Source organism: Pipistrellus hanaki (genome assembly GCF_964339955.1).
Source record: "Pipistrellus hanaki genome assembly, chromosome: 13".
In the NCBI taxonomy this organism is placed as follows: domain Eukaryota; kingdom Metazoa; phylum Chordata; class Mammalia; order Chiroptera; family Vespertilionidae; genus Pipistrellus; species Pipistrellus hanaki.
In genome coordinates, this window is record NC_140515.1 from 25991432 (window position 1) to 26007240 (window position 15809).

Sequence of the window (15809 nt, forward strand, 5' to 3'; positions counted from 1 at the left end):
TAAAGCTGAGAGCTGGAGGGAATAGTTTAAGCCATTTGAGTAGATTCATACATGAGAGAAGAGCATATTGAAAATGAAGAGAAGACAAGAGCCAGTGCTAGAACCTTGGAAGGGAAAGGGAGCCATTGAGGGGGGAAGAGAAGGGTTAGCCTATAATCCTAGAAACCAGGGTGGTGCTTTTTTCTTCCACACCCTCTGCAGGCATCAGCCTCAGATGTGTTAGCTTTTAATGCACCAAGGAGCATTGATGAAAGGGAAAAATGAAAGTGTTAGAAAATAAGCTATTCAAGCAGATGTTTATTAAGGACCTACTATGTGCAAGACATTATCTTAGGCACTGGTGACAGAGCAATGAGCTAGACATGCAGGGACCCTGCCCCCATAGACTTACAGTCTAGCAGAAAAGAATGAAATTAAGGAGTTATATCCACAGCAAACTAATTAGAATTGTGATGGGTACAAGTAAGAAGTACAAGACACAGCGTTTTCTAAGACCATATGTTAGGGGTGTCTGAGGAAAGATTAGGAGTTTGTTAGGTGAAGGGAGTGGGAAATGGTCCAAGCAGAGGGAACTGAATGTGGGCAGGCTCAGAGGTATACAGGAATTTGGCATTATTCCTAGGGCATATGGTTAAATGAATAATTCTAAAGTTACTCAAGGGATAATTTTCTGGAAAGAAACTTGGCTTCTGTAGTTCTGGTTTTACATTTTAATTGTGTTAAATGAGTTTCAAAGGTGAGACCTTAAAAGTGAATAATTTGTAAAGTGAATTACCATGTACTAATGCTTGTTTCATAAAACTGGGCTTAGAGAAACCTGGCCTAAATACTCTTTAAGGTGTTTTCATTTCTAAGAATCTGTGACTTTCTTTATGTCAGATTTTCTGAAACACAGATTTCAACTGTATAAACTTTGTACAACTACTGCATTATATGTGGTAAAACCAAGGAAAGGAGGAAATACTTGAACGTATATTGAATGTTAGTTTTAAAAACATATAACAGCAAAAAAAGAGAGAAGAGGGAACCCATTTATAAGAAGAATACTTGTTTTAAATGAAAAAAGTCTTGCTAAATGTCAGTACACTAAAACGTAAGTGTTTTTTAGCATCAAGGAACCAATATTAGATGAAAGGGGTGTGTAAGTGTGTATGAATGTGTATGTGTGTGTGTGAGTGAGTGTGTGTGAGCGTGTGAGTGTGTGTGTGGGGGGTGGCTTGAGTGAGTGAGTGTGGTGAGTGTGTGGGTGTGGGTGTGGGTGAGTTAGTGTGTGAGTCAGTGTGTATGTGAGTCAGTGTGAGTGTGTGTGTGTGTGTGTGTGCATGTGTGTGTGTGTCAGTGTGTGTGTGAGTGTGTGTGTGTGTGAATGCTTTCATTGTGTGAGTTAACCTAAGAACTTGGGCCTGAGATTCCCAGCAGGAACCATTTGCATAAGCAAGGCCTGCAGACTTTCCAATCCAGAGCTGTACATGGACACAGCACAGTTCCTTTTAAGACATTAAGATTCAAATAGGCAAGATTGCAAATTCTCCAACTTGGTTTGCTAAGTCTCTCCCATTTCCAAAATTATTCCAATAAAAGTGTGTTATCATTGGAAATATCAGAAATGCTGCAGGTTAAGAAATCAGACATGTGAGCACTTATACACACACACACACCAAATTACATCCTTCTAGGAAGATCTCAGGCGGCTGAAATCAGGAGTCTTACAAACCATGGCAGGTACAATAAGGAGGCATTGCTGGCCTTAAGCTTACAGTTTTCTACTTGAGGAGCCAGTCTATTAAGAGCTGAAACCTAAGAACCATGAGGCCAATTCGATTTTCATTTCGCGGCACAAGCAGAAGATACCAGGCCTCGGGACACCATCAGCGTGTTCTCATGTAGGAAATGGGGGAGGGGGCGTAGAGAGTCCCTGCTGGGACTTCCTTCCCTTTTATTGGGACATCCCCAGAGCTCCTTGGTAAATCTCTAGGTAAGATTCCCAGAGGATCTGGGTAGCTTCTGGCCCACAGTGAGGCTGGTGGTTTTATTTATGTCTTCCAAAAGGCTGGCAGGGCCTGTCCAAGAAAAGAAGAAGAAGAAATAAAGACTATTTCAAGAAAAAAATAAAATTACAGTGGAGCCTCTGGAAGCACTTAGCTTGGCAAGAAATGCCAGGACAGCGCTTGACCTGTGAGGTCCCATTTTCAGTGGACGGAAACGGGCCCTCTGGGAATCCGTGTGTCTGGAGAGGTCGAGAGGAAGTCTGAAAGTGCGGAGGCAGGAGGACACCCCCCCCCCCTGACAATTTCCGAGAAGTAGGGAACCCCTCAAATAATGGGCCGACTTTTCTAGAAACAGGGAGTTCTCTAAACAGAGGAGGAAGGTTTTGCTCCTCCGCTGCATGCACTTCCTGTGCCGTTGGCTGCTCAGTGGCTGAATCTCCTTCAGAGGGCGTCAAAGACCACACTGGTTCAGCCGTAAAAGTTCTATCCCTGCCCCAGCCTGTTTGGCTCAGTGGATAGAGTGTTGGCCTGCGGATCAAAGGGTCCCAGGTTCGATTCCAGAAAGCGCATGTACCTCGGTTCCAAGCTCCTCCCTGGCCTGGACCCTGGTCCTGGTTGGGGCTCATGCAGGAGGCAAGCAGATGATGTGTTTCTCTCACATCGATGTTTCTCTCTGTCTTTCCCTCTCTCTTCCACTTTCCCTAAACAAATCAATGGGGAAATATCATTAGGTGAGGATTTTTAAAAAAAGTGCTATCTGTTCAGTGCAGCAGGGCCCCTCACACATGCACTCGTGGGCCTGATTTGGATACAACCACGTGGAAACGCCAGCTCTCAGTGAGAAACAAGCAGGGAAGAGGTCCTGACCTGGCCAAAGAGCGTCAACCAGAGGGTCAGCGTCCTCTCTTCTCCGTGGCCCTCGTGCAGACCTAGGGACGAGCGTGGTCACCTTCGGGATAGAAAGATATTCTGGGAACGCCTCACTGCTGCCCACTCTCACCTGGGCGAGGGCCCGGCCTTGCAGACTGCTTCCTGCCGCTGCCACAGCTCTTCGTGCAAGCGTAGTCCCTGTGTCAGGCCTTTCCAAGAGCCGCAAACTCTTGAAAAAAAATGTCCCGATTTGAGTCTTATCACCTCTTTGCCTATTTTTTATGAACGTGCTAACAATACAAACAGGGACCGTTGTTGGAGCGGCAGACAGACGGGGGAAAGGAAAAGGAAGGGCAGACCATCTCTATCTTGCTGGCGGAGCATCGGCTGCGTGGTGCCAAGTGATACGGGGCGGGAGGGAGACATGACTAACCGCTAGGGAGGGGACTGGCTGTAATTCATTTTGCATCGGGAGATCTCCAGATCTGCAGTGAAGAGCGGGGTCCCTGTTGGGGTGGGTGCGGTTTCAGAGGCAGACACCCCGAGGCAGGCTCAGCTGCTCCCTGCAGCCACAGCCGGGGCCCGGGCATGCCTCTGGGTCTGGAACCAGCGGGGATGGGTGAAGCGGTGCTGGCCGGAGCAGGAGGGGAGGCAAAGGCAGGGTCTCAAACAGAGAGACCTTTCCTTTTATAGTTCCCTCTCTGCATGTGGACTGGCTTTGCCACCGGGTTTTTCAGAGCCAGATTAACCCTTTGTGTTCACACCTTGGGGATCTCTAATCACTTCCTCCCCGGGATGGGAAGAAAGACTCAAACGAGTGGTAACAGCAGAAGATGTTCCTAAAGGCTCAGGCATGGTGGTCAGGAGCCAGCTCAGGGGGGAAGGGAGAGGTACTGAGCCTGGGAAAGCCAAGGACCTCCCTGAGGAAGGGACAGGAGGAACGGGGCAGTGGTTTCCAGAACTTTCCCAGAAGCATGTTCTTCCAGGGGCCTGGCAGGTGATTAGGACCCCCCGAGGGACCGTGACCCGCACCCACCCTGCTGACCTGGCCCCAGCGCGGCAGGCTTCTGTGGCTCCCCGCTCCTGCCTCTCCGCCCTGACCTTCCCTCAGTCCTACCTGCTAAACACGATGTGCAGAGTCTGTCCCCAACCCAAATTCTCCTACACCTGAACCTGGACAAGCTACCTTGGCAGACAAGAGCTAAACACAGTGAAACGCCATTTCTCATGGAGGGTAGCAAGTGCCCTTTTGTCAGGCATTTTTACAGAACTTCATTTGGGACGTCAGACACTGCTGACATCCTGAGCTAAAGCCATCAAACCAGCTCTTCCTACCACAGCCGTCCGCGTGATACATTTAACATACACAAATCATTCAGCAGGAGAAGAACTGAATCCGTACCGCGAAAAACCAAAAGCCCAGGCACTTGTGCAATCAGAACGTCACCCACTGACCGTTTTCCTATTCTGTTGCTTTAAATAGGATCTGTCTTTAAAAGCAAACACACACACACACACACAGTTTTCCATCCATAGAAGTCTAAATACTAGATCACTTGAGCTAATCTCACTTTGTTTAGTCTGTGCATTTCTGTCCTCATTACACAATTCAGGAGAATGGTATCTAAATTGAGGCGATTTCTTCACATCTGTGCTTGCCCAGACAGATTAGTAGAAATGGCCAAGGGCAGGGGGTGGGGGAGAAAGGCCAAAAGGCCGCAGCCACACGGTCCCTGCACACACGCACACAGAAGTCACCGCTGATGCAGACGGGGCTTGCAGCTGCAGGTATCGAAGTAGCCATGCTCTGAGGAAGCGCTTTATCTGAAGTGGTTTCCTGGCTGATTTGCACGTACGTCATCACGGAGCCCACAGGTCCGATGGTGCAGGGTGAAAATTCAAACAGGGAGCCGGTTCCGCACACTCCTCTGCCTGGTGCTACGGGGGCTCAGCCTGCTGTCTGGAGGCCAGATGGGCTAACGCCAACCCCCCCACCCCAGGATCTGGGCTCCAGGTCCCACTCCCCCCTCTCCTGTTTGGGGGGCAGTAGTGCTTTCTTGGCCATGCCGACAGCCCAGCCTGAGGACCCCCCAGCCAGCAGAGGAGCATCCACAGAGGGATCAGCGAGCCAGAGGACAGGCAAACACAGGGCACCGGGTCTGCCTGAGACTGGCGTGGGCAAGACGGGGAACGTCCATTTTACACCCAAACAGGAAAATACATGTTATGGAAATGCGTGCCAGAAGTCATCCTCATTAAAAGCCAACAGGAAAGAGCCTTGTCGTTGGCCTTCCCCAGCATCCGGGGGTTCTGCCCCCTGAACCCCCGGTGACAGGGTCGTCACAGGGCGGGTTTAGCATCAGGAAGGTGGCAAAGGCAGAGGCAGGGGTTGTGCTGGTGGGCTACTGATGTCATTGCTCTGGTAAGATTTTGTAGGGCCTGGGTGAAAAAAGTGAAGGGATTAAGCAAATAAACCAACACCTCCTAGACAATAGTATGATGATTCCCAGAGGGGAAGGGGCTGGGGGAGGTGGGAGAGGGGGATAAATGCTGATGGAAGGAGACTTGACTTGAGGTAGTAAACACACAACTTAAAAAAAAAAAAAAAGATTTGTAACCCTTTTTTAGCAACTCATGTTTTTGGTTGTTGGGGAGCAGATCCCTGTCAGGATCGTGGGTTTCTTGGGCGGGACAGTGAAGTGTCCTTAGATAAGGTGACCAGATGTCCCGATTTTTAACAATTTGTCCTGAGTCCCACAACATTTTTTTTTAAAAAAGTCCCGATTTTTGACTTTTTTCAAAAGCTCCATGGGACTCGGGACAAATTGTTAAAAATCGGGATGTCTGGTCACCTTACCCTTAGACCTCCCAGCCAGGCCACTCCCCAAAGGACCAAACTTCTGAAAGGAAAAGCAAACTAACAGCTCTGCGTGATGCAGCTTGTGATCAGCTGGGGGCTCAGGTGTTCCCCTCCCTCTCACCCCTGCAAACACTCCCTCCCACCCCTGCAAACCCTCCTTCCCCCCTCTGCAAACATACACTCCTTCCCACCCCTGCAAACACTCCCTTCCACCCCTGCAAACCCCCCTCTCACCCCTTGGATCCCACAGGCCTGATGCCCGGAGTCCAGGCCAGACTCAGTGGAGGCTGTCGGGGCCTGGAGACTCCTGTGTGGTAGGAAGTCACAGGATCTGGATTCCACAGACATGAGTGTGAACCAAGCTCTGTGCAGCAATCCCATCAGTCCTCGGAGCTTGCTTTTCTCATGAGCCAAATGCAATCCACCCACAGCCCAGGGCTGGTAGGAGCATGCTTCCTAAACCAGAGGGAGCTTAGAGCAAAGAGCCACAGCACAAGGCTGAGAGCTCACTCTGAAGTCAGGCCCTAGGTTTCCCTTCCTGCCTCTGGCACTGGTGAGCTACTGGCTCCTCACCTCTCTGGGCCTGATTTCTCGTCTGAAAATGAGGTTGGTAAAAGCCTCTCTCTCATAAGGTCATCGAGCAGCTTTAGTTAAATATCATGAAAATGCCTGGCATTTCCCCAGCATGTAAGGCGTTATCAATAAATGTTAGTTTTGTCATAAACATTAGGAAAGAGCAAGCGTTTGCGTGACGGCCAGTACAGATCAGTGGGTATTTAGAAGGTGCCACCCCAGACGAGCTCCAGGCCAGACCGTCTGAAGGCACACGTGGCTTCTCCTGCCCAGACGCGCTGTCCTGCATCGCCGGTTGCCCGGGGGGAGTAAGGATGACACCTCATGGGGCTGTTACAACTGTGAAGGGAGAGAATGCTTAAGGAAAAGCACCCCGTGGGCGATCAGGCTGCTATAACTTTGGGGTTGCTGATGGGAGTGGGGTGGTTTCTGGGATCCTTTTTCTGGTTATGATCTCAGTTCTTCTCTGGACCTTCTCATAGCTTCACCCCACCCAGCCCTCTCCACCCTCTCTCCCGGGAACCTCGCCGGGAGAGTTTGTTTTTAAGTAGCAGAGCGTGTTGACCAACAACCTTTAACAACACATGAGTGCATGGTGCTTACTTGCAAAAGACATGTCAGAGGAATTGACTTGGAACGGAATTTAGTGTCAATTCAGAACACCCAGCTCAGAAGGCAAGCCCATGCAGAGTCAGGAGGGTATAGGATGGTGTTAATGTGTAATTTTCTAAAAGGTAAAACCATGACTCTTGTGCAAATATGAACTAGAACTTAGCAAAGATTTTAGTCCTCTCACTCGTTCGCCAATGAAAGAATCAGTATGAGATTCCGATCACTTCAAAAACCACTTACTAAGAGAAGCATGGAACAGACTGAGAATCTCAGAGGGAAGGGTGGTGGAGGGAAGAGACTAACCAAAGAATTTACATGCATACATGCATTGCCCCTGAGCACAGACAGCAGTGCGGTGAAGGTCTGAGGGGCAGGAGGGGTGTGAGTAAGGGCTGGAGGGGAGTCACTTGGGGGGGGGGGGATCTCTAATATTTTCAACAATAAGGATTATTTTTTTTAAAAAAAAAATTTAAGGAGCTAGGTATTCATAATCTATTTAATATTAGGATAAGATTGATGGGTTAAGTACAAAACTTGTTTATGTCCTCTAGGACAATAACCCATAGCCTTTGGGGTTATCTTCTTCAAAAGGACAAAAAAAATATTTGCATCTGCATCGCCACTGGAGAAAAAGCTCCATGTTAACATGTAGCACCAGGTCCTGGGGCAGAGCAAAGTGCATTTCTCTGGATAGTCTTCGCGGTGTGGGGCAGGAGCAATGCCATACAATGTGGAAAGGGTGAGCCACCCATCTTTCTGCCTTGTTTCCAAGTTTTGGATTTCTTTTTAATCCATTGATTTTTTTAGGGAGAGTAGAAGAGAGAGGGAAAGATAGAAACATCGATGTAAGAGAAACACATTGACTGGTTGCCTCCCGCACAAACCCTGCCTGGGGCCAGGGCTGGGGAGGAGCTTGCAACTGAGGTATCTGCCCTGGATCGACCCTTTGGTCTGCAGGCCGATGCTCCACTGAGTCAAACCGGCTAGGGCTGGATAATTTTTAACAATGGTAAGTAATTATTTGACGTTATAAACAACCTTTCAACCTTAATGACGCTTACAAAAGCACTGCCAAGCCAAAAAGGGCAAGAAGGAAACCCATTCATCCCAGGTGAAAACTGAGTGACAGGGAGAGAAGCTGAGCTGGGAGGAGAACCCCCATGGCCAAGTCCAGGTCCGTGCTCACCCCTAAAGCCCACATGGCATTTCCCTTCCGGGCTCCTCTTCCTCTGCGGCCCTACGTCGTTCTTGGTGGCATTTTCCCATCTGAGATTTCCCTCGGGGTTAGTCTGAGGCCAAAGCTCGAAGGCAGGAGGAGTCCCTGTTGCCTGCCTCTTCATCCCGAGGGGACCTGGTCTGAGTCCTGTTCAGCCCCTCACACAATTAGGCTCCACAACATCAGATGAACCAGATCCTGGGATCCGGAGCCAAATAAAATTGTCAAAACATGTTATCTTCCCCTCAAAAAAAAAAAAAGGACAGTATCGATGCTACATTCCAAGAACCCCCCCCCCTTTTTTTTTTTAAAGTGACAGGTCCTTGTAAGCTCTTCTCCGCTTCACTGCTGTGGGCCACTGTGCCATCTGTCATCAGAGACACAGTCCCCATCAGACGAGCCCACAGTTTATAAGCTGGAATATCTCACTTGAACACGATTTCTGGTCCGAATTACACCCTCCACCACCCCCTCTGCCATAAGCAGGATCGCATCTGTGTGGAGATAGCTGGGCTGGCTGGCTCCGGGCAGATAGCACACAGTGCACGGGTGGCTATTCAATGTGCTAAGCAGTCTGCCAGGAAACCGGCTGCCAGTGTGGCCTGATGCCCCAAATCTATGTCTTCCTCACAGCTAGCGCCATTTATTTTCCTCTTCCAGGGACTGCTGTCGCCATGGAAACTGTCCCACCAGCAGGATGGAGACAGGGTCCAACTTTCGGCTCCCTACACTTAGTTAGAGAGGCAAAGCATATACGTATGTGAAACAAGGTCAAGAGTAAGAAAGACTGTGTGTGGGTGTGCAGTTAGGCAAGCAGGTCCTCTGAAGTCCCCTAGAGTTCTGCAGCTAGGAGGGAAAGCTTTTTTGAGAACATCTGGGTCTCTCAGACTGTTTATACAGGATAAAATGACGACAAACAGTGGGTACAGAGGAAGTGCAGGCTGCGCCCCTCCCTGCAGACCCATTCTCCCTCACAGTAACTGTGGGGCAGGTGGTTCTTATCGTCCTCGTGATACAAACGAAGAAGCAGAGTCCCCAAGACCCATCACCTGCCCACATTCAGCGGAAGAAAGGCCCAAAATGGGGAGGAACACCTGACGGTCCAACCCCAAAGCCTGGACCTCTAACACACAGCCCCCTGCTCCCCCCCTCCCCCCCTCCCGCCTCTCCTCTCACTTCCCATCGGGTCAGGCTCCAAAGGCTCCACACCAGTCCCAGCCACTGTCTCCCATTTTCGTTTGAGCATGTGATCCTCCCTGACCCTGGCCCCGGACCCCTTTATCGCACCCCACAGAACAAGGGCTCTGCAGAGCAAGATGTGGGCAACCCCGATTCCGGCCAGGTTTCTCCTTTTACAGAGGAGCAGTTTAGGAGGGGTGAGGAAATGTGTTGCCTCCAGCTGCACAGCTAATAAATGTCAGAGTTGGCACCTCAGGGCCAGTCCCCCTCCTCCCCTCAACCCCACCCCCACCCTCCCCAGTGCTCCGCTTGCTGTGTTGCCTCACATCACTGTTTCTAATCCAAACCCTGAGCCAGCAGCTCAACTCCCTGGCCAAGCACCAGGGCTAATCCCCCTGCAGGCGACTGTTAAACCAGTCACCCATTAGGAGAACCACAGAGCTCAGGCAGGCAGGGTGCACAGCCTCTCAGGAAGTGCTTCCACACGGCCCTCCTGCTCCGGGCCTCGCTGCCTCTGGTGCATTTAAAACCCAATAACGAAGCCTGTTCATAAAGTGTGCGCCTCCCACAGTCACCGGGGAACTACTGCGGAGCGTGAAAGGGTTGCTGTGCTCCAGCCAGCGGGACCCAAGGTGTCCAGGACAAGAGACGGATGTCTGCACGGTTTCCCACGTCAGTGGCTTTAGGGAGCAGAGAGCTGCCTGTGAATGAAAGCTCCCAGCTCAGGACGAGCGGGGGGCGGTGTGCATTGTCTTGTTTTTCCGTTTTAACACGAATCTTAGCACCACTATGAACATGCTTCCCTCACACACTGCAACATGGCTCTAGCTCTAGCTCACCGGAGCTGTGAATGTTTTTTAGAGCCAAGAGCATGGACCCGTCCCGAAGAGCATGCTCAGACGGCGGCCCCCTGCCCGACGAGCCCATGGGTACCTCTTTGCCCTGGCACATTTTCTTCCTTCTGGCAGAAATCCCTTTCCCCTTTCCTGCCAGCTCACCTTGCACTTCCCTCCAATGTCACCGCCTCTAAGAAGCCTCCCGGGATTTCCCATACAGGTATATGGAAACCTTATTCTGTGCTCCTAAAGTATTTGTGAAAATAACAGTCGCTACCATTTTTAGTGCCTAATACAGTCAGACTCTTCACATACATATCTCTGTACCCGTTTGGCAGGCTCAGCTGGTCCGAGGTCAGTGTGGCTGTTAGGTCACGAAGCTGGGTTTGGAATTCAGATCTCTCAGGCTCCAGAATCCATGCCTTTCTCCTACACAACTGGCAGCTTTCTTGCCTCAAATTTACCCCTTCCCAGAGCAGGTGATAAATATGTGTTTCCTACTCCATCTGCCCGTAGACTGACTGGGCATTCCTGAGTCTTACGATGTATCCCTGTGCCTGGCACAAGGAGACGCTAAATAAATGGTTAGTGGAGCCCTAGCTGGTTTGGCTCAGTGTATAGAGCGTCGACCTGGGGACTGAAGGGTCCCGGGTTCAATTCTGGTCAGGGCTCATGCCCGGGTTGTGGGCTTGATCCCCAATAGGAGGTGTGCAGGAGGCAGTCAATCAATGATTTTTTCTCATCCTTGATGTTTCTATCTCTCCCGCTCTCTTCCTCTCTGAAATCAATAAAAATATATTTTTTAAAATAAAAATAAAAAATAAATGGTTAAGTGGATCAATAGCTTGTTGAATGGTGACCTTATCTCTGTATCTAATTAGCTTATGGAACCTTGTTTTTGATAAAATCATAGCAATGTACCAAATCATACTCCGCACACCACTCCCAATGTAGAATCAGGTAAGTTTCTCAGCCAGCAGATCCATATACTAACCCACTGCTTCTCCAGTTCTAATGTAATACAAGTCTCCTAATTTAAAATATATATATATATTGTTATTGTCTTTTTAGAGAGAGAGGAAGGGAGAGGGACAGAGAGACAGAAACATGACTGAGAGAGAAACATCATCAATAGGCTGCCTCCTGCACAGCCCCACAGGGGAATGAGCCCACAACCAAGTACATGCCCTGACTGGGAATCAAACCAATGGCCTAATGCCATAGTCAGCAAAGTGTGGCTCACAAGCCACATGCGGCTCTTTGGCCCCTTGAGTGTGGGTGAGTCTATTTTGAAGAAGTGGTGTTAGAAGAAGTTCAAAAAATTAGGCTCTCAAAAGAAATTTCAATCGTTGTCCTGTTGATATTTGGCTCTGTTGACTAATGAGTTTGCCAACCACTGGCCTATTGCAAGCATGTCAAACTCAAAGGCTAACACGGGCCAAATAAACAAGGGTTAAGTTTATGCGGGCCCCCCAAAAAAACAAAAACTCCCACTTTCATAGAAACGTAGGTTTATTTTGATGGAGACATGCTGAATACAAAGGGCTGAAATTAATAAGTAATCATTAATGAGTATACGATGTGGGCCACATGTGACCTGTGGCCGCAAGTTTGACATGCTTGGCCTATTGGTTCCTGGCTCAACGCTCAACCATTGAGCTACCCTGGCCTGAATTCTGTTAAATGGAAGGTTCTGATATAAAAGGGCTAGGTGGGGCTTGAGGGTCTGCATTTCTGGCAAACTTCCCGTGACACTGCTGATTTCAAGACCTCATTTGAGAGAGCCATTTGGGTCTAAAGGCAGTAGCAGCAGAAGCCATTGAACTTCCGTTCCCTTTGGCTGGTAACAAAAAATACAACCGCACTCGTAGGCCGTGCTCCTTCCAAAGCAGGACGGGGCTGCGAATGGTCCTGGCTTTCCATGTTTTAGCCAAATGTTGAAGTTGTGCTCTGGGCTGTAAACATTTGGCAGCATGAACATTGGTTTGCACTTTGGTTTAGTCACCCCCTATCAATAAATTACAAGAGGGGACGTTTGCTGGAAGATTCCATTCCAGTGACAGTGGATGGGGAAGTGGAGGAGGGGGAGGGAAGTGGCAGATGGTCCCTCCCAGCGGCCTTGGCAACTAGTGACAACTGCAGGCTGGGACGCAGCCCCGCTGCAGCGATGGGAAGTGCCCACCCTTGCACACCGCCCACCCTGAGGCCATGTTCCCAGCGGGTCTCCCGGTGAACAGTCAGCGATGGCTGGTACATCTGCAGCCCTGTGCGCCCCACACCATCCCTTTGCCGGCATGCCAAGGGTTTCAGAGGTCAGGCATCCCGGGTCCCAGACGTGTGGAAGGAAAACACCCTCTTTTCTGCTCCTTTTCCAGATGTCCCTGGGCCAGCAGCAGTCAGCGCGAGGCGTGTCTTGTTTGCGATGCAAGGGGGCGTGTTCAGGCTTCGAGCCGCACCCGTGGAGGTAAGGGAGTTCATCCGGAGGCTCTGGCCCTCCTCTCAGAGGCCCTGGTGATGCTCTGCAGGGGCTGCTTGACATGCACGCTGTAGGGCGGAGTGGCCCTGGGACCACTGCGTTCCCTCTGAGCCTAACTCAGAAATGCCAGAGAGCCCTCGGGGAGCCAGGGTGAAGCAGTTTAGTTCTCCCTTAACCCTGTCATGGTGGAGGCCCAGCCCAGAAAGCGCTGCCCCCGGAAAGTGTGGGCAGTTGTTAGCTGGTGCTTGGTCCACCCTGGGTAGAGCTCTGGCCTGGGGTTTGGTGCCTGGGACCACACCATCATCCCCGTTGGTGATCTCAGTGCCCCTTGGACAGAAGTCAGGGTGTCCACACACCTAAAACCAAAACCTGGAATTCACACCCAGGAGGGAGGACCCCAAGAGCCAGATTAGCTTCCAAGCTTGTGCCTTTCCGCAGTCAAAGGTTTTCTATGATGGATGCAGAAATGGCCACTTGAACACCACGGAGGGCCTCTGTATCTGTGCCCTCCACAATCCGGCTTCCTGGAGAGAGTGGGCGGACTTCTACAAAGCCCCAGCCATAGACCTAGCAACATGAAAAGCACGAATAAAGGAGAAATAGTGTGGGAACCACCTCAGAGAACATCTCATTCGTTAGCACTTTTCATTTCAAAGTTTACATTCCTAACATCGCTACTGGCACCTGAAAATTGACGCTAACCAGGAAAACAGATGGCCACTTCTCCCAGGTTTACGCACAGCAGGTGTTTTTATATACAGCAGGTACTGGGGAGGGCAGAGGACCCGTGGGAGACCGGGATTCCCCCTCCTCCCACCTCCTCCCACTTTGTGCTGTCTGTCGCTGCCCATGTCAAACCAATGGTGCCATGGTGGCCCATCTGCTTGGAGAAGAGTCTCCCTGTGCCTTGTAAAAGGGAGAGGCAAGAGGATGGCGTTGATCAGGAATGAAATGCCCCAGGTCCACAAACCAAGCAACCTCTTCTCATGAGAACGAAGAGGCCTCGTCTTTGCCCTGTGTCGCCTTTAGGGTCTTCTTCTCTCTTGAGGTGCCAGAATTATCCTTGAGTTTGTCCATTCTGACTTTTCTCAAACTGCAGCCTATGAATGGGAACTTGGGCACAAGCTTCTCCTCAAATAACATCTTCCCCCACTTGATGTCACATGGCACGTAGTTCACTGAAGACAGAAAGCAGCTCACACTAAACAGTAGGCTCTACCTTCTGTAACCCACTGCTTTCCAAGCCCACCTCCATGAAGCCCTTATCCACACACCACACACTAACACACTGTGGTCCATCCGGCGAGATCCCACACGGCACATGCACCTTTCATGCGGCCCCACTAACCCCACTTCACATTTAGTTTCCATCCGATGCTCTCCCCACCCACCTCACCTGGAAGTTCCCTGAAGGCTGAGAAGAGGCCTCTTCCCCTCCTGGTACATGGGGGCCTCTCCCCCTCAGTGCTGCTGGCATTTGAACTGGAGGACTCTTCGCTGCAAAGGGGGAGCTGTGAACTGTGGGTTATTTCACAGCATCTCTAGCCGCTGCCCTATAGAAGCCACAGCACTCCACTGTGACAATCAAATGGGTCTCCAGACATTGCCAGGTGCCCCAATGCAGTCCCATCCCAAAGGCCCATGGGCCTCAGGTAACCATGTGTCTGCCGCTGACCTTTCCAAAAGTTAACTCAAGTTAAACTTGGCACTTGCTTCCCACAGGGCAGCTGCTGCTAGCAGGAGACCACCTCTCTTTTCTGCAGGTTGAGCTCACCTGTCCCCATCTCTCCCTGCCCCCAGGAAAATATGCAAGTCCTGCAAATGCAGCCAAGAGGACCACTGCCTGAGCTCCGACCTGGAAGACGACCGGAAGATCGGCCGCTTGCTGATGGACTCCAAGTACTCCACCCTCACGGCCCGCATCAAAGGCGGGGACGGCATCCGGATTTACAAGAGGAACCGGATGATCATGACCAACCCCATTGCCACCGGGAAAGATCCCACCTTTGACACCATCACCTACGAGTGGGCTCCCCCTGGAGTCACCCAGAAACTGGTAAGACAGCTTCCTCCAGCTAAGTGGTTATCTTCTTGCCCTCGTAAATAAATGTTCGCCAAGCCACAGATCCCCACCTTTCAAGAGGGCAAGGTTACAGGAGTAGTAGAAATGGCTGTGGTTTCATTTCTGTTCCCACCTTACAATGTGACCTTGAAGTGAAGAGTGTCTGGGCCTCAGCTTCCTCATCCATAAAATGGGTACAGTTGTTCATATGACCTCCAGGGCCCTTCCAAGTCTAGTACCTGGCTGCTCGCGGTTCCCTGTGCGCTCCTCACTTCTAAACGGTGGATGGCTTATCATCCAGACGTCTCCAACTACTTGTCTTCATCAGAGCCATGTTCATCTCCCCTCAGCGCGGCTGGGATGTGCCATTTGCAAGCAGAGAAACAGCCCTTGCTTCTCCCTCGCAGCTGAAGTCTCCTGGGCTTAGAAGGGAGAGCCAAACGGGCTTTTCCCAGCTGCGGGCAGAGGCACCCAGAAAAGGCTGGGGGAAAGACTTGGAGAAGGCCTGAGGAGGCAGGAAGGATAAGGCCCACAGAGAATGGGTGACTTGCACAAGTCACTGGCCACCCCTGGAATCTCTGGATACTCCCTAGATGGCCCCTGGAATCTCTGGGGACTCAAACAAGTCCCCATGCTGGGCCTTGCCCCAGACCATTAAGTCAGAAGCCCCAGACCTCAGGGTCAGAATCCCCAGAGGTGAGCAGTTAAATGCTACCCCAGGTAGCGCCATGTGCAGCCACCCCTCAAGACCCCTGGATCAGTCCAGTTCTGAGCAGACCACTCAAATTTCAGCAAGCATATACATCACCTGGAGAGCTTGCCAAAATGCATCCGGGACGCTTGGGTCCTGAGATTCTGCACTCCCGACAAGCTCCCAGGCGCTGCTGATGCTGCTGGTCCCAGGCCACACCTGGGATAGCAACAGCCTAGGTCTGTGGTCGGCAAACTGGGGCTCTTTGGCCCCTTGAGTGTGGCTCTTCCACAAAATACCACAGCCTGGGTGAGTCTATTTTGAAGAAGTGGCGTTAGAAGAAGTTTAAGTTTTAAAAAATTGGCTCTCAAAAGAAATGTCAGTCGTTGTACTGTTGATATTTGGCTCTGTTGACTAATGAGTTTGCCCACCACTGTCCTAGGTGG

At 50.7% G+C, this 15809-nt stretch overlaps 1 protein-coding gene across 1 annotated transcript in view; it reads left to right on the forward strand.

Annotated features, from left to right (window-relative positions):
• Positions 1 to 15809, forward strand: part of LMCD1 (LIM and cysteine rich domains 1) — a 48457-nt gene that overhangs the window by 16385 nt on the left and 16263 nt on the right. The window contains exons 2-3 of the mRNA XM_084901996.1: positions 12510 to 12598; positions 14411 to 14666. Of these exons, the coding sequence (XP_084758122.1) occupies positions 12510 to 12598; positions 14411 to 14666 (345 nt within the window). The remainder of the gene's footprint in view (positions 1 to 12509; positions 12599 to 14410; positions 14667 to 15809) is intronic.